Raw genomic sequence first — 20078 nt, forward strand, 5'->3', positions numbered from 1 at the left:
TTCTATAATTCATTTTTTCCACTCCAATTTCTTCCCGGATTTTTTCATTCCTTATTTTGTCTCTTCTACTCTTCTGTATCATACTCCTCAAGAATTTCATTTCGGCTGCCTGTATTCGACTCTCATCCTTCTTTGTCATTGTCCAAGTTTCTGCTCCGTAAGTTGTTATGGGTACGTAATACATCTTGTACATAGTATCCTTTGCTTCCATTGGCACATCTTTGTCCCATAACATATTTCTTACACTATGATAGAAACAACTTCCAGCTTGAATCCTTTTACTAATCTCAGCATCCAGTCGAGCATTCTCCATTAATTCACTCCCCAGGTATTTAAACGTTTCCACTACTTCCAGGGGCTTGTCTGCAAGTCTAATCTGACCTTTCCCTTCTTTCTCCCCTCTAGTCATAACAAGAGTTTTACTTTTTTTCTACACTTATTTTCAATCCACATTCTTCAATCTTCCCATTCACCACATTCAACTGTTCTTGAACCTTCCTGTCGTCTTCTCCCCAAATCACAATATCATCTGCAAATAACATCATGTTCATTTCTCTTCCTCCATATGCTGCATTTGCCGTTCTCATGATGTCATCCATTACTATTGTAAACAGGATTGGTGATAGAACACTTCCCTGTCTCAGCCCACTAGTTATTTTGAACCAACTTGTCCTGCCAACTTGTGTTTGCACGCAACTACAACATTCCTTATACAATGCCATGATCATTTTTATTAATCCCTGTCCAATTCCTTTTTGCACCAGACTGCCTCTAATTGATGAAATTAGTCCCAAGACTGATGTAATATTATTTACTTGATATATTGTATTGAAAATGTGGACCCTCTTGTCAATTTATTTCCTCTAATTCTACTCAATACGGAACGAAATTGAAATTTATAGCTTATAACGAAGAGGTAGCCTATTTTACTATCCACTAAATTTATCCAACTATTTTTTACTATTATGCAGGGTGTTTCAAACCTTTTAGATGAAATTGAAACAGGTGTTAGAGGGCCCTCAACTGATTATATTCAGATAGGTTACCAGTGGTCGGAAATGCATATTTGTCGTGTTATGGACATACACAGCATACCCCGCATAACAACAGCATAGCTCTTAGTAATTATTCAAGGTGATGACCGCCAGTCTCAATGCATGCATGGCAACAGCGCATGAAATTCTAGCCTACTCTTGCAAAGATCGCTTGTGTCTGTTGTATCGGGAGACAGGCAGCTTGGACCCTAGCAAGCAGGTTTTCATCTGTTTCTATGGAGGTTTCATACTTCTGTGGCAGCACATCTCGCAGGAACACCATGTAACGTGGACCAGTCAAACGGGGAGGCAGCAAATAAGGTCCTATTAGGTGATCTTGGACAATACCCACCCATACGTTGACAGAAAATCATTGCTGGTGGCTACCGATGGGGGTTAACAGAGTGCGGCAGAATGGGTTGCACCGTTGCAATACATGCATTGAGACTGCCGGTCATCACTTTGAACAATTATTATGAGGTACATTATTGTTATGCAGTGTACGCTGTGTATGTCCATAACACAATAAATATGCATTTCTGACCATTGGTTCCCTATCTCAGTAAAATCAGTTGTGGACCCACTATCACCTGTTTCAATTTGACCCATAAAGTCTGAAACATCCATGAACAATATAAACTGTACAGAATACCTGTTCCGCCAGTACTCTCCATACTGTATCCTTCGAAGTGTGCAATTCACACGATCCAACACCATCTCCTCAGTGTCTTTGGCGAGAACCTTGGCCGGCTCTCAGTGGCGTGAACGACCTTTCTCTTGTAAGTTGGTATCCACAGTGATAAACTTTTTCCAGCTGGATGACGCCTGTTGGGAAAGCGTTCTCTGTACATTCGTGCTACTTTACGGGCACTACATCCTACCGCACTGTACATTAAATGCATGGCTGCCAACTCTCGTGATAAGTAATGTACCATCTTTGGACTACGCATTATGCACTGTACACAGAAACACACCTCACCATGGACACTTCACAAGCTGTCCGATGCAATGGACGACTGACACCAGGGATAGTGATGCGTGTGCAGCACAGGTTAATGCTCCGATTCAATGCATGCGGTTGTCACATGACACACGTGCTATGACCTAAGTTATGTACAGTATGTCTGTTTGGTGGTCAGGGATGTACACTGTTTATCACCTGCTGCCTGTTCCACTGTACAACAGACACCCAGGATCTTTGTGAGAGTGCGGCAGAATGGGTTGCACCGTTGCAATACATGCATTGAGACTGCCGGTTTTCACTTTGAACAGTTATTATGAGGTACATTGTTGTTATGCAGTGTACGCTGTGTATGTCCATAACACAATAAATATGCATTTCCGACCATTGGTTCCCTATCTCAGTATAAACAATTTTGGACCCACTATCACCTGTTTCAGTTTGACCTAAAAGCTCTGAGACATCCTGTATACAAGTTCACTTGCATTTTAGTTTTCCACCCAACACAGTTTTTACTGAATCAGTTTTTATTCCTTGACAGAAGATAATTCTTGGTTCCACATGTTCAGTACCTCTTACACTATTCTAATCAAATAGTCAACAAAATGTTAAGACATGTTTCGAGCCAATCAGGCCATATTCAGTTAAAAATTACATTTTAAAATAATACAAAATGTTACCATTTGACTGTGGCATGTTATAAAATGTTGTGAGTTGATATATTAAACCTTAAAATGATCTTCAGAAACATATAAGAATGTGAGAAATAGGATAAAAATTATTGAAAAAGTCATTTTCAAAGACTTGAGAAAAACCAAGGATCTGCAAGAAAGGAATTCAGTATTTCCAGACAGTGATTATTGTGCACATTGCAATTTAACTCCCATGGAAGCTTTAGGATTATTCTAGAGTGATGAACTAATTCAGTTTCTTGCTTCTGAAAGTCCTGACCCAAAAGTTACATCTGTTGAAATTAACCCTTTGCGGTCATATGGATCCGAGAAATTTCTGCAGCCAGGACGTACATATTTTGGGGTAAAGAAACGAGTTCATAAAATGTTGCGGTTTTCAAATTATTATTCGTATTATTATTTTTATGATATACACTAAGTAGGCATATTTCTGAACCTAAAATCCTACATATTTTCCAAAATGGGCACCTTTCCGATTAATATACAATGCACAAGGTTTACATATTTACATACTGTAGAAACAGTTGAATGTCTCCTTTATATTAGGCAATGGAATGATACCCATATTTATGATACCTAAAAGTGCCCTCATTTCAGTTGTTCCATATGGATCTAGGGCTGAGCTGAAGTTTGGTGATTTTATCACGTGCGTACCTGTTGGTCTCCGTAACAATCGCACTGAGCAACTCATTGTCAAAAAATAGGGAAAAATAGTCAATAGACTCTGCATCATGTGGCAAGTTCATCTTAGATCCAGAATTATTACAGAATACATGTTCCTTCGGTGTAAAGGGTGTAAAGGAGAGGGCACTTGTCACTGGTAAGACCACAATTAGAGTATTGTTCCAGTGTGTAGGACTCTCATCAGAATTACTTGATTCGAGAACCGGAAAAAATTTCTGACAAACGAGTAGTGGTACAAAAATGTTGCAAACTTTGGCATGGGAAGACTTAAGAGTAAGGAGACAAGCTGCTCGACTAAGCAGTATGTTATAAACATTAAAGAAATAATAATTTTACACCACCTTTCCAATACTTATCTTTCCTTATACTTAGGATATAAACATTACAACTGGTGTTATTATTTGGGACATGTTTCGCTTAACTGTCGTAAGCATCATCAGCCAAAATAATTCTTAGCCTAAAGTTAGGTCAACCAAGCTCGTTAGCTGCAGTCGATTAAGTGTGGACAGTATCCAGTATTCGGGAGATAGTAGGTTCGAACCCCACTGTCGGCAGCCTTGAAAATGGTTTTCCGTGGTTTCCCATTTTCACACCAGGCAAATGCTGGGACTGTACCTTAATTAAGGCCACGGCCGCTTCCTTCCCACTCCTAGCCCTTCCCTGTCCAATCGTCGGCATAAGACCTATCTGTGTCGGTGCGACGTAAAGCAACTAGCAAAAAAAAAGTTAGGTCAGGGCCCTGAACCTAGTGGATTTAAAGTATATGTTACCCTAAGATTCGCATGTACATTATAGAAAATCAACAGTCTTAAAACTAGTGTAAAAACTTCTAACAATGTTCGACATGGCTAAGAGAAAAAAAACACAATCGTGTTGACAGAGGTTAAAACATCAAAGTACAACATAGAGCTGGTAGTGGAGTAATTAAAATCATATAGGATATCATATTGCTATCAGTCGATCAATAAGAATGTTTATACATAAAAATGAGTATTTTTTTATGTTCAATGGAATGAGGAAGGTAATTAGAGTAGATACTGGTTAAATCTCATTCATTGCATAGACACGAGAGTCAGGTATGAGAAATCGCTTATTGTAGTTGAGTATGGAGTAGTAACACTTCACCAGAATTGGTCACGCCTGAAGCTGCGTGTTGTAGAGCCAAATATCCAGTTCCTTTAAAATAATGGTTAAAGCCGAAAACAGGTGTCCTCATTTCTACTGGGAGTTCAAAGTCATAGATGAGAAAATAAGATGCAATGAGCATGAATTAAAGTCTGAAAAAATGGAAAACAGAAAAAAGAGATGTACTCAGTACCTTGAAAATAGTGTGTCCAAAAATGAGAGTCTATGACCGGCTTACCTCTTATGTTGGAAGAGCGGTGACTGGTCACCTTAGCAGCTCGAGGAGGTATGGTAATCGTCTGCCCGTTGCTGCGTGTGTTGTATCAGCGTGCTAACTTGGGCAGGGAGCAAGTCGGGATGGGAGGGGTAGGCGCAACAATGACAGCACTAGAAATTGGTGGCGGAGTTATGGCATGAGGAGGGGCTAAGGTGGAATCTGTTATTGCGATCGGAGGGATATTCAAAAGTTTATAATTGAAGATTTTTGTGAAATTATTATGATTTATATCAAAATTAGTAAATAACTTGGGGACTTGTTCAATTTTGGGCTAATGTTCTCAGAGACATCATTCAAATTATTATTATTGTTATTATTATTATTATTATTATTATTATTATTATTATTATTATTATTATTAAAATGTTGATCCAAAAAATGTATTTTCAAATCCGCTCATTAAGCTGCTTTTATTTACATATATAATAATGTGGAGGTCCTGATCCCTTGTAGAATAATTGTGGCTGGAATCCGTCGTATGGTTACTCGTAGCCGAGTATTTTTTATGCTTTAAGGCATTATAATGTTCCATGTACTTAGTCCTAAAACTACGGCCAGTTTACCCGATATAAGAAAATTCGCACTGGGAGCATTTAAGTCTGTAAATACCAGAGTTCGAAAATTTGTCACGAGAAGAATTTAACCGAGTTGGAATTGAAGAATATGTTCCAATTAGTGTTGCGGGTTTCTTGTGCGATTCTGATATTATGCTTCTTTAACGGGTTAATAATGCTGTATATAGCTGAGTTAGTGAAGGTGAAGGTGGCAGTATTTATTCTTAGCCAATGCTATAAAATTGATTTTTATTGATTATCTTGTTAGTCTCCACGTTATCCATAAAAATGTTCACAGGAATTCCAGATATCGGGTCGTCCATTGCTAGTCCCTTCTGTTGGTATATTTTGTTATTGAATGTAAAGAAGTTGTTGTTAACTACAAATTTTAGCAATTTGATCAATTCATCTGTTTCACATTTGCTTATAGTGTTATGTTTCAAGATGTTAGTTTCTATTATACTAATGGTTTTATTTACTGGTATACTTGTATACATATTAGTGACATCATACAAAACCATGACATGATTGTCATGTAACTTAAATTTAGAAAGTTTATTACAAAAATCAACTGGATTTTTGACGTAGGCTTCATTATTGAATTTATAATGGCTATTTAAGAAATGGTGTAGGAATTTAGAAACCTTGTAAGTGGGACTATTTCGACAGTTTATAATAGGGCATATTGGTACCTCTTTTTTTAATGTATTTTTGGTAAGGCTTTAGCAGTAGGTAACCTGGGATTCTTAATAGTGAGTTTTTGTTGTTCATGCTCTTTAAAGAGAAAAGAAGAATTTTTCAGCAAGTTCTTTAAACCGCGTTGAATCTTTAAAGTGGGATCCTTGTTGATTAGTTTGTAAGTATTGACGGAAAGGAGGTCTTCAGTTTTATTAATATATTCATCTCTGTTCAATAATACAGTTGTAGAGCCTTTGTCGGCTTTTGTGACTATTATATTATTGTTTCTGATTATGTTCTTTACTTCAATTATTTGCTTGTTAAGATTTAAAGATGACTTTGAATTTATTTCATTGGTTAGTAATGACCTTTTTTATATCATATTTAACATCATTACAGTGTTCAATAGGAAGTTTTGAAATATTAGATTCGATTTTTGCAATGTTGGTAACCAGATCATCAATTTTATTGGGGTTGGGCCAGTTGTATTTGAAAGCTTTGTTCAAAAGGTCCATTTAGCTGTTTGTTGGACAAATTCATAGTGTTTGGAATAACTTTGATTTGGAGAGAGGGTGTTCTAGTGGTTTCGAAAGTTTTGACGAATTTTATTTTTGACTCTTTTAGTCTAAAACTTCTTGTTTTTTATTTACCGTGATTGACACCTTGTCGTTAGCAAATTTAGAAAAGGAGTCCCGTTCTAGAGGGGACATATTGGTCAAAGTTTTTAGATGAACTTTGTAAAGCTGCAAAATTCAGGAGTAATTTTTTTTTTCTGTAGAGTGTTTTAATTTCATTTTTCAGCCAAATAGTATTAATTTTCTCTTGGGTGTTATGTAGATTTGGAGATATGAAATGTTCTTTCATTGTAAATGTTGCAAGAACTTGGGAACCAATCCATACTTTAAGCATTCCTTTAAAAATGTAATGACCCTGGATATTCTATTGACCTTAACTTTGAGGATAAGATATTTGTTCTTTTCATTTGCCTGGTTGGCAGTTACATTACAAGTAATAAATCTCATTGTAGACCATATTAGACATCAGATTATAAACATTAAAGAAATAATAATTTTACACCACCTTTCCAATACTTATCTTTCCTTATATTTAGGATATAAACATTACAACTGGTGTTGTAATTAGTTGGGACAAGTTTTACTTAACTGTCGTAAGAATCATCAACCAAAATAATTCTTAGCCTAAAGTTAGGTCAGGGCCCCGACCTCACTCCATTGAACATTGACTGATAGCAATATGATATCCTATATGATTTTAATTACTCCACTACCAGCTCTGTGTTGTACTTTGATTTTTTAACCTCTAGTTTTAAGACTGTTGATTTGCTATAATGTAAACGCGAATCTTAGGGTACCATATACTTTAAGGCCACTGGCATCAAATGGCATTACCGGTAGTTGATAAATAAGGTTGAGTGAAGCATTCAAAGGTAGGAAAGAAGATAAAGTTGGAATTCAGGAGAATAAATTGGAGAAAATACTTGGTTATAAGAAGAGGAATTAGGGATTGGCATAATTTACCAAGGGAGATGTTTGATAAATTTCCAAGTCCTTTGATATAATTTAAGAAAAGTTGGGGTAAGCAAATGATTGGGAATCTGCCACCTGGGCAACAGCCCTAAATGCAGATCTGTGGTGACTGAGCCATGACTGCTTGGTTGCAAAACCTAGCCCTAAATTATGTACATACACAGGTTACTGGCTGACTTCACACAGGTCTAAAATTATATATGAAGCTTTTAAAATGAAACTACCAGATAGTAATTTGCTGTGTGATCAGCTTTATTCCAAAATTCAGTAAGTAGTCATCTTGCTTTTCAATCATTGACCTGTAAATTTCTACTAATCTATTTTGTTACAGTATGTACTTAATCAGTACTTTTCTCTTGATAGTAAAATCTTTGATAAAAATATTTGAATGACAAATGGAGTTCTACAAAGTAAAATGCTTGGTCAGAACTGATTGTGGTGCCTTCTATTGATTAATCATAGTACAAATCCCTTTCCTGTGTAACCTACTTGGCTCATATTTGGCATTACCTTACACAGTACTTGCACTATTTCATTTCCTCCCTCTTCACTTGCATTCTGTTGGAGTATAGAGGGTCCTTAACTACAATTAATTTTAATCTATTTGAATGTAGCATGATTGCTTCCTAAGACCAGCCGACATGAATCACATTTGTTTATAAATAAGTTTTACCCTCTTCCTTTGTCCTGATTTACTGTTTGATGTACCGGTAGCTGGTTATCTCTAGTAGAACAGGGCTTGTTTATCAAATGATTCTCTTACATTCTTCCTTACAAAATATGTTAAATATACTGGAAGTCAATAGTGGTTATTAGTACTAGTAAGTCTCTGAGATTTTGTTGTTCGTGATAACTCATGGGGAAAAAAGTTTATAAAAAATTCCTTTGCACTTCCCCATCTTTCTTTGCACATAACTTATTGTTCCTACCTGTATATAAATGTGAAATTTCTGAATTTCTGATCACTTCATGAAATTATTTGGTTAATATTTTGTCTCTTTCTTGTCATGTGTAGTTCATCAACTCCAGACCTGGCTCAAGTAGTTGTGGGTGAAACTGCTTGGCTCAATGGACTATCTCAGCAACAACCGGATGACTTAGTTGTAGCTTTAGGCTTACCAAAAGGTCGTATTCGAGTGGTAACATGGAGGGATTTGCAAGAAACAAGTACTGGATGAAATAGCTGGACGAACACTAAGAATATATTTATTGTGATAGCTTGTTAGTTTTAATGTCTATATCTGCAACATTTATACTGTGCTGGTAGCTTTTGTGATATTTAATTCAGTACTATATTGTTACCATTTGTCCAAGAATGTCTTCAACCCTTCCTGATTTGTAAAAAATTTGATCGGGTATGAACATGTGTCATCTCTACATTCTTGAAGGGTTTTTCCATTCACATATTGCCAAGTCTGACCTCAAATTTACAGGAACTACTCAGACTATTTTTTTAAAGTTTAATGTTATGGTTTATTATGGAACCATAGCAAGTAGTTCATTTATTACAGTAGAGAAAAGATACATGCAATGATTTACCACGGTTTACCTGATACAATCACTTTCTAAAAGTCTTGCCACCCTTCTCAAACCTGTTCCCTCAGTCTGGAGCCATTGAGTCCTTCCTTAATACAGGATAACCTAACATCCTGCCTTGCACTTCCTTCCTCATCTACCTGACACACTATGTCTTACATTTTAACACACACCTTTTTCAGATTCACTAGATCGAGGCTCTGCTATGAGACATTGGATGACTCCACGTGTGCTAACCCTTCATTGGAAAACTGGAGAGGCATTTCCTCCTTGTGAACCTCTTCAGTCCCTAGTTTGGTAGAGTTTCATTGATTATAGGTATCTTTCTTTCTGTGACACCATGACCCAAACATTGAATCTGCCTGCACTATCTCAACTTCAGTTACAGTATCTATTTAGCACTTTTTCTGACTCTTTTATGATGACCTTCATATTAATTATGATAAAATTAACATCTTTTATAGATCAGTACTTCCACTATAACTGTTCCTCTTCATACCACATAAAATAATCACTAACATTCAGCCTTGCCATCTGGAGTAAATGAATTTGTTCAATTCCTAATGCCCATGCCTCCAAGAACAACAACATCATAAGGAAGGTCCTCACTGCCAGAGTTTACCTACTTAATTGGTTGATGACCAGATTACCCAGATTATGACTCTGACCACAGGCTCCACAAAGCAACAAAACTTATTACTTTTCCTATCCATATATTATCTTGATCTCCATAAAAACAATCAAGTTTTGAAAAAAGCATTCAGCCTTCTTGTATCCTCACCCCACATCCATGATCATCTCCCGTAAAGTCCAACAGTTACATTCTGAAACCCACCAAACCTCAAAAACATTACCACCCACATCAACCCCTACTCTCTTCTGACTCTTTGCTCTATGAACACGGGTGACATAGGTGCTGCAAGACCTGCATAAGTCATCTATGATCTGCATTGAAGGCTGTTGTACAGGTGGCAGATTCCCTATCAGTTGTTTACATAGAGTTTTCATAAATATTTTCAAAGAACGTGGAAAGTTATCAAACATTTCCCTTGATAAATTATTCCAGTTCCTTATTCCTCATTGTATAAATGAATATTTGCCCCAATTTGTCCTCTTGGATTCCAACGTTATCTTCATATTATGATCTTTCCTACATTTAAAAGCTCCACTCAAGCTGAATCATCTACTAATATCATTCCACGTCATTGCTCCACTGACAGCTTGGAAAATACTGTTTAGTGTCCTTACCCCCAGGTCCTCCCAGCCCAAAATTTGCAACACTATCATTGGAAATCACCAAGATCAAATCGTTCTGCTTTCTTTTGGATCTTTTCCAGTTCTCGAATCAAGTAATCCTGCTGCGGGTCTCATACACCGGAACCATAATCTAATTGGGGTCTTACCTGAGACTTGAACACCTTTACATCCTTACTACAACCCTTAAATTAACACCTAGATACAGTGATCCCCATGAGCCACTACCAGGCCATCAACACAGTAATTAAAACTGAGAGGATTTTTCTTCTTGGTGAAACTTACAACCTGACTTACTATACAGTATAACATCATTCACAAATGGCCTTATCTGTGATTCCAGTTCTTTACTCATATCATTTGTTCATTTAAACAAACATAAAGTTCCATCAGATTAACCATTACAGGATCAGATAATGCTTTGCCTACTCTAATTCTCTGAGTTCTATTTTCTAGAAATTTAGCTGCCCATTCAACCACACTTTTTTGTAGTCCAACAGCCCTCATTCCCTCATTCCTTGGATAGGTCAGTAGCGATACAATCCATTTGACCTTCTGAATCTAAAATTTCTGCTATATCATGCTGGAATTCTACAAGGTGAATCTCACTGGAATATCCTTTCCTAAACCCAAACTGCCTTCTATCAAACCAGTTTGTAATTTCTCAAACGTGTGAACATGTACCTGTCACCAGTAACACCACCTGAAATTTACCTCTCCTGTACCTCTCTCTATACCAAGGCTTCATGATTGTGTACTTCATCCAGTAACATGATGCTCTTCAAAAGCTTGGTGCAGTATATCAAATAGATATTAAAGCTGTAAAAATAATACCAAAAGCCTGCCTTCTTAATTCTGAAAAGAACATAAAAGTTGTACAAAAATGAAAAGTGGCAATGGTTGTGTTGCCTGATATATGAAGCTGGTTTGCATATTAACATTTACTCTGTTTCAAAGAGAAACCAAAGAAACTATGGGAAAATATAACTCAAGCCAAGAGAATTCCAGTGAGAAAGTAAGTATAACTTTATAAGTATAACTTTATAAGTATAAATTTACATATCCTTATGCAGTACATCCAGCTTAAAGCTGTAATAAAACAAAATGTAATAATTTGAAACAAAATTAAGATATTCACTTAAAGTTTATTTCTACCATATGCAGCAAAATAACTGACACTGAAATGTTATTTAATTGCATTGGTATAGTCATCATCATCATCATCATTTTTCAACTCCAGTTTCCTGGGTGTGATACACAAGCGCCCGCCACTTCTTCCGGTCAGAGTATAGTTTCTGTTCCTCTATGTCCTCCCACTGTTGACCTCCGTTTCCACTGTGTCTATCCATCGATTTCTTGGCCTCCCTACTGGCCTGTCCCCTTTCACTTCTCAGTCAAAGTAATTCCTTGCTGTTCTCATTCTATCCATCCTCATTATATCCTGCGTCTTCCTAAAAGCTCGGTAACAGCTATTTTGATGCCAGCCTCCTTCCTGTTTGCTTCATTTCCATCTTGTCTCTTCTGGTCTTTTGGTTCATTGTTTTAATGAATTTCATTTCTGTTGATTGGATTTTACTATTAGCCTTATTATGTGGGGTACATGTTTTGAGTCCATAGGTGAGAATTGGAATGAAGTAGATATTGCAACCATAATGAGACCCTCAGTTTCAGTACAATATTAAAAAAGCAGGGCACATGTGCATAGAGGACATAATAAAATTGAGGACAATAAATAAAAATCAAAAGTGACTATTTATTCATCATAGATAACCCTGTCCACAAAAAAAAAAAAAAAAAAAAAAAGGAGATAATGGAAATGATAATTTTTAGAATTCAAAAAATTATTTATATCTGATCTAGAATATATCAAACATCTCTGAATCTAAACTGGAATCATTTTTATGTGGACTGCGATCATTATTAAAGTTGATTCAGTTTAATTACAAGGGCTGATCAAGAAAGACAGACTAATTTTTTTTCCACAGATGTTTATTACTCCATTTCAATGTTGACATGATCTTTTTCAAAGTAGTCTTCTCCTACTTCAATGCACCTTTTATAGCATCTCTGCCAGTCCTTGAACACATCCTGCAGACCTTTCTTTGTCAGGTCCTGGAGAAACGCCTCACTTTTCTTGAGCACTGCTTCAGAGTTCTCAAATCGAATGCCCCTAAGCTTTGCCTTTAGTGATGGGAATTTTAAAAAATCACAGGGTGCAAAATCAGGGCTATAAAGTGGATGCAGTACACAGGTAATGTTGAATCGAACCAGAAACTGCATGATTTGATTTGCGACGTGAGGCCGTGCATTGTCATGATGAAGTCGTCACCCAGTCTGAGAAAGCTCTAGTAATTTCTTTACAATTCAGTTTGGTTACACATTGTTCACAAGAAAACCTCCTAAATCTATAATGGTTATTACCCCCTTCGAATGACTGAATGGATCCTATTGCAGTAATACCACTAGTAGGCATTAGGGAATCTAATCTAATATTAATTCACTACATTAACCCTAAGCATATCACTCCTATAAGCTGGCCCCGCGGTGTATGCGTAGTGTGACTGCCTCTTACCTGGAAGCCCCAGGTTCGAATCCTGGCCAGATCAGGGATTTTGACCTAAATCTGAGGCTGGTTCGAGGTCCATTCAGCCTATGTGATTACAATTCAGGAGCTATCTGGCAGTGAGATGGTGGCCCCAGTCTTGAAAGCTAAGAATAACACCCGATAGGATTCATCGTGCTGACCACATGACACCTCGTAATCTGCAGGGCCTTCAGGCTGAGCAGCGATTGCTTCGTAGGCCATGGCCCTTCGGGGCTTTTGTGCCATGAGGTTTGGTTTTCTATCACTGCCATGAAGGCAACTAATAAACGAAATACTATGAGAACTGCATTTCAACAGAAGAAAATATATACAAGTCTCCATAACACTAGCCCAAGGAAAATCATAATAAAATATAATATTAACAATACCCGGGAATGAAATTAACATGTAGATTCAATTTATCGGATATTACAGAAGTCGATGCAAATACATCTAAATAACACACATCACAGTTCATTGGTGAATAGGAATGGAAGACTTAATTAACATCGGTACATGGGTGAAAGAATTCCTCGAAGAACACGAATATCAGTCACTTAACACCTGAAAGCACCTCAAAAATATAAACATCATATCCATACAAAATAAACCTATTCCTCCCAATCAACCTCATTATTTATCCAAATTTGAGGACACTGTCATATAACATACAGCCTTTTTCTATTAATCCATTAACACACGTTATTTCCATCATATTGTGAGGTATATTCAAAGAAGACTTGTTACTAATTACCATATTGAACACTTTTCCTCCTGAGACATGCCAAAGCTGATTAAGATGCGAATTAGATATCAAGTCTGTCATTAGAATTCACTAGAATGTATTAGATATCCCGACATAGTTCAGCAACGACGACGACTTCATGCCACGTCATCAATCATCAACCAAACATATCAGCAAATAATAATAATAATAATTCCCTGAATCTTAACTTAAATACTACTCCAAAATGCAATAAACGTGACCTCAAACAATGCGGACGGTACACGAAATATTAATAGCAACTTTTATTGATATGCTTAAGTTTCTAAATAAATTTAACTAACTGAAATGCATAACCATTCTTTATTTGGATCTGAATCTATTAACTACCTGAATTTACACTAATATCCCCTAAGCTTTTCGTCGTGTTAAATGTATAATAAATTAAATAAATTTTAGTGGTACTCATCTGACTCCTCCTATGTCATTCTCCGGTCAGGTCGGTTGACCACTGCATTTTAGTTGTTCACCTTGAGCTCTGATATCCTGCAGTTGACCTCCATTTTACGGCTGGGCTGGGATCCTCTTTCCGGGTCCAACACTGCGCCTGCAGATTCCCATGTTGACTGGAAACTGATGTCCATACTGTTGTTATAGTCTTTGTTGACCTCATATCTCATAATGCCACTCCTATGACTTTTCTTTGCCATATTCATACACCACAACATAGATGTAGTTTGCAATTTGCGTAAACAAGAATTTAGATCAATGTAGTTGATTTCTCCTACGTTAAATTGTTCCACTAACCTCATATGGTTACAGAAAAACATATCATTTATGAATGCCTATGTTTCACTTGCAGGGAGTTTTACTTCAAGTAAGGAGTGAGGTGTATGTGTCACTGCCGGCCTAACTTATCACAGTTCACTTGCCCGCGGCAAAAGTCAAACACATTCATGATTTGGCGGGATCGTCTGAAGAGCATGTTCAGTGTTTGCGGCATTTACACGAACACATTTTACTATTTCGCTTGACTTGTTATTCACTGTCTTATGTAATGTAAATTTTAAAGTAGTCAGACATGCCACTTCGTAATTCACTTCGAAGTTCAGTGACCCTTCTCGAAGCTTCCAATTCACACACACACACACACACGTTACTCACTGTACTAAAGTAAAACAAGTCTCTACTCAATTTTTCTCGAAGCTTCCAATTCACACGTGCTGTTTGTCATGTCAGAATAGGATATGTCTGACATTACTGAATTTGGGAAAACGTGTCAAACTAGCTCTGCTATCCCGGCCACACAACCAAACTTCCTTTCACGTAGAAACATCCGCACTGTCCATAAGATAAGACAAGATAGAACTCACTGGATACTTCTCTCAGCCCAGAGCTTGTCGCGTCACAGCTTGTACGTCACCACCAATCAGCGCGCAAGGTCGGCCCATGCGACCGCCCGCGTTTCTTGCCGAACCAGCTCCCACAAATACAAATAAGTATTTTTGGCACAGATCCCAGAGTAGATTTCACCTTGAAAATAAAATTGAGAATCTTTTGAAGTCCTATTAAGTATTTCTTGGTTTATCTTCTGCATTATCTTTTGAAATGATACTTCCAAAGTATCTGAAGTTAGAAACAGATTGTAATAGAGTTCCCTCCATGAAAATATTTGAAACTGTGCCTTTCCTGTTGAAAGTCAGTATGTGTATGTCAGTAGTGGTACAGTACGTGTTCAAAATGTGTACAATATGTGTTCATAACATTTCTGAAGATTATTGAACATGTTGATGAACAAAGTTTGCCATAAGGACAGAAAAAATTATGGTATCTGCTCACGTAATTCATGAATATTTATAGATGGGTCATCTGCCTTGCAAACTGATTTGTTCAGCATGCCCCATATATAGACATCTGGGACCATGAGATACAGGGAGCAGAACGGGTACGGAAATAGTGTTGCAAGAGAAATTAGGCGAGCTCTAAAGTACCATGGCTGAAGGGTAAGTGATTCCCCTGCTGTGTGTGCTTTAGCTGCATCTTGCTACATCCATTGTCATAGGAGAAGTAAATTTCTGGTGCAACAGGAACAAATGGGGTAATAATGAGGTCTCCGGTGACTATGTGGTCCACTGTTTTTGGATTCTGTGCTGCATCCTCAATGAAATAAGGGCCCAATATTCTCTAAATGGATATGGCGCACCAACTTGTAACCTGCACATTGTGTAGTGGTTTCTGTTAGACAGTGAGCAGCTTGAATGTGGTAGGCAAATCCACCCAGCTGTTTAAACTTCTGCCAAATGGGCCTATTGGCTATCGCTCAAGTTCATTATAAACTGCTCTTTGGAAACTGAAACCTGTTAGAGAAGTCGTCCATGATTCTCATTTGTGGTGACAGTTCTTGGGCACCCTGTTGTCCTGTTTCTTTGATATAAGACTGATTCTGTATGACGGAACTTGTCAATGACAACTAACATTATTATGTTATTTGGTGCCTCCCTAATGAATAGCTCCTTGTACTGTTTAACATGAAGCAAACTTGGCCCATTCTGATGCACCACTCCATATGACTGCTAATTATGTTCCACGATAAACACCTCTTTCGTGAGAACCACTATTACAGAAATCAATATAGTACTGAATTCACAAAATGTCAAACTATCATATACAATAAATACTTCGTTCTTAGGAATCCATGAACAGCAGATGAGCAATAATTTTAGTATCATTTGTTTTGCCACATATCATACAAGCAGAGTAAATCAAAATGTTTTTTGCTGAATTTTTCGTTCAGCAGTTTGAATTGCACATACTTGCCATGTTAGGAAGTGTGTGTCAGTAGCCAATTGGACTCCACAGGAAACGGTATTCTCTGTACCGGTCAAGTGGTCATGCGGTTTGGATCACGTAGATATCAGCTTGCATTTGAGAGATAGTGGGTTCGAACCCTACTGTTGGCAGCCCTGATGATGGATTTCCGTAGTTTCACATTTTCACACCAGGCAAATGCTGGGGCTGTACCTTAATTAAGGCCATGGTCGCCTCCTTCCCATCTTTCCTATCCCATCATCGTCATAAGACCTCTCTGTGCTGGTACAACGTAAAGCAAATTGCAGGGGGAAAAATTTTATGTTCTATCTCTCAAGTCTGTAACGCTTGTACAACACAATTTTCAGCAGGATTATCAGCTTTAACCAACTGACGATGTTCCCATGTACATTTGAATTAAGACATGAGACAGCCACATGGGAAGTTTTCTATCGGTGTTGAACCATTACACCAAGTGCATTTTTGACGGACAGGGTCGTACGCCCAATCTTCATTTCATTTACCCAGACATGTTGTAGTTGTATTCTGTGCCGTGATTTCCTTGTGGCATGATCTTCCTACAAGATGGTATGCCGTGCTATTGTGTGAAAATTGAGTGTGATTTCTTGAACTATGAGTTTCCTGTGCGCTATGTTGGGAGAGGTGGTCACCCACCACTTATTCTTTCCTGTTGGCGTTTGTCAAGAATAAGAGTACCAAATACCAGGATGTAATCTACCTGATTTCTGCAGTCGCATTTGTGTAGTTCTTGTCAGTGTTATATTACAATTCTGTTCAACACATAAAGAGAAATTGAATAAAGACGTGGCATCTGTTGTGCCACTATTTGTGTGCATATTCAAAGTGTAATGTAGTATTTGAAAAAAAAATTGAATTACTCTACTTGTAGAATCAAACTTTTGGTAAATATATTCATTACTTCTCAAGTTATTAAATTTTCTTTTATTATACCTTTATGCTAGACACACTGTATTCTTTCTGCCTAGGAACATATCCTTGTTTTGATAAAAAATACACCCCAAAAAAAAAATTGTGTAAGTATTTTTGCTTAGAAGTATGGCTTTCTGGGAACATATGAGAAAGGGTGCCTGTATTGGAACAAGTTATATCCATGAACTGAACATAATATTCCCTGTGGCTTTCATCTTCAAAGTTGCCAAAGGTGCATAAATGTTTCTAGATGAAACTTCTTTCCTAAGGAAGTTATGCAGATAAATGCAACAAAAACCTATATACATCTGGAACTATTTCTAAATTTAAATTTGTTCATCTCTCTAAACTTTCTAACAACTGATGTCATCAGAAGCATTCTCCACTGTACGATGTGCTCCTTTTGTAATTGAAGGCAACCTCTTAAATAGGGAATGTTTAAATAAATAAATATTGAAATGATAGCTTAAGAACAAATAAGCGAGATCAATGTTCCTGATCCAGCTTTAGTTCTGCCATGGAACCAACAAGGAAGAAAATAAAGAAGGGAAAATGTGCTGCTGTCAACAAAGCATTTAAAGATTTTATAGGACATAAAATTAGAAAGCTTTGCACTGAATATCTATTCAATATAGCTCAAAACAAAATCCTCTTCTCCTGCAACAGTTAACTTCCATGACAACTATTCCCCAGCCATTTCCCTTATCAATAATATCACCAGTCTCAAATTATTCATTCTAAAGGATCAAAGTGCTAATAATAATGTAATGATTTACATCCTGCTAACTACTTTTATGATTTTTGGTGATGCCAAGATACCAGAATTTTTTCCCACAGGAGTTCTTTAAGGTGCCAGTAAATTTACCCACACGAGGCTGATATATTTGAGCACCAGGCTGAACCAGAATCAAACCTGCCAGGTTGGGCTCAGAAGGCCAGCGCTCTACCGTCTGAGCTACTCAGCCTGGCAGTCAGAGTGCTTGTCTCTTATTTGATGAAAACTTTTGTTAAACAATGATTTTACAAATGAAAGATAGAAGACTGAATACCTGTAATATTGGTACATACCTTTATATAATCCTTTAAGACTTCTGTAGTTCATCCTATGGTCTCAAGACAATTTCAGAAATACCTTGTTTCAACACTTTAAACAAGTAACTTAGCTAGCATACTAGTCTTCTGTTGCCAGATATCACAGTGTTGCAGCAAGTCTGATTTCAATAGGAATAGTGTAGCTATATCTAGAGCCCTGAGCGGATATACAAAATAATATCCGCATCTGCGAATGGTTATATATTGAAATGGATAGATGTGTTAACATAATATAATAGGCCAGAACCCCTGCGCTCACAGGTTTATGAGGGATTTTCTCTTGCGACACCTATCGTCATCTGACCTTTGTTCCTTCCTTTCATTAATTGGAGCTAGTTAGGCTTTGGACAGATTTACAGCTTTATGGTTTATCAGCAAAATTATCCGCACTGCCATACAGTTTGTATCCACCAAGACACTCACTTTGCGGATATCTGCATCCGTGCAGGACTCTAGCTATATCATCCTTTATTAACAGTAAGTGGCCATACCTCATTTGGCATTATATTGAAGTCTGTCACTGACATTCTCATGCAATCTACATAAATAAAATAAGAGTTTTGTCTTTACTTTGGTCAGAATTTTTAAAAATTAGTATTTGTTTGTCATTCATGTCCAGAATAAGAAGAAAATGCCATTTTTTACATTTCTCTTTTTTTTTTTTTTTTTTTTTCAAATTGCTTTACATTGCACTGACACACATAGAATGGCTATGATGGGCAAATGCTCTTACTGTACCTTAATTAAGGCCAAGGCTGCTTCCTTCCACTCCTAGCCCTTTCCTGTCCCATCGTTGCTATAAGACCTATCTGTATCAGTGCGATGTAAAGCAACAGTCTTCAGTGGGCCAGACAACACTGGGATTGGACCATTAACCAGTGGAAATGTCTGCTATGGACTGATGAATCAAAATGTGAGAAGTTCGGGTCAGATTGTCAGTATGTCCACCTTGTCCACGAGAAAGATTGCTAGAAGGCGGCTGAACACCAACTTGAAGCATGTGGTTGGTAGCATAATAGTTTGGGATTGTTTTGGTAATGATAAGGTTGGAGACTTGGTGAGAGTGAAAGTTATCTTGAAGAAGGAGCAGAACCATCACACTCTATCGAGCAATGCAGTTCCATCTGAAACTCAGCTTATTGGAAGAAGGTTTGCAGGACCACTCGGAACACACATCAAAGCTGTACAAGAAGTATGTAAGAAACAAAGGATCATCAGGAGTTCTACAAGTAAGGACCTAACCCCTTCAGTCACCGATTTATCACCCAGTTGTCAAGATCTCTGGCAATGCCTTTTGCAAGCATGAGAAACTATAACCAAAGGGATTTTGAAAAAAACTAACCAGAAGAATTTGTCGAGCAGTAATCAGAGCAAAAGGGGAACATACTGACGAGCACAGATTTTGAACAGTGTATCTCAAAAAGAGAATACTATCCATTATTTGAAGCATAAATTGCTTTATAGTGTGTCATTTTGTATATATTGGATGTCTATGTTTGTATTTTGATTTAAAATATATCACTGATATATCACTGATCTGCTGCCTAATAAATAGTAAGAACTGAAGTTTTCTTCAG

General features: G+C 37.2%; 1 protein-coding gene across 1 annotated transcript in view; it reads left to right on the plus strand.

Annotated features, from left to right (window-relative positions):
* The window catches only part of LOC136879580 (F-box/WD repeat-containing protein 2), a 67655-nt gene extending 50256 nt beyond the window's left edge, over positions 1-17399 (plus strand). Inside the window, exon 5 of the mRNA XM_067153245.2 lies at positions 8568-17399. Coding sequence (XP_067009346.1) covers positions 8568-8730 — 163 coding nt within the window. The 3' untranslated portion in view covers positions 8731-17399. The remainder of the gene's footprint in view (positions 1-8567) is intronic.
* Positions 17400-20078: the final 2679 nt, after the last annotated feature.

The sequence above is a fragment of the Anabrus simplex genome, chromosome 1 (assembly GCF_040414725.1).
Source record: "Anabrus simplex isolate iqAnaSimp1 chromosome 1, ASM4041472v1, whole genome shotgun sequence".
Classification (NCBI taxonomy): Eukaryota; Metazoa; Arthropoda; class Insecta; order Orthoptera; family Tettigoniidae; genus Anabrus; species Anabrus simplex.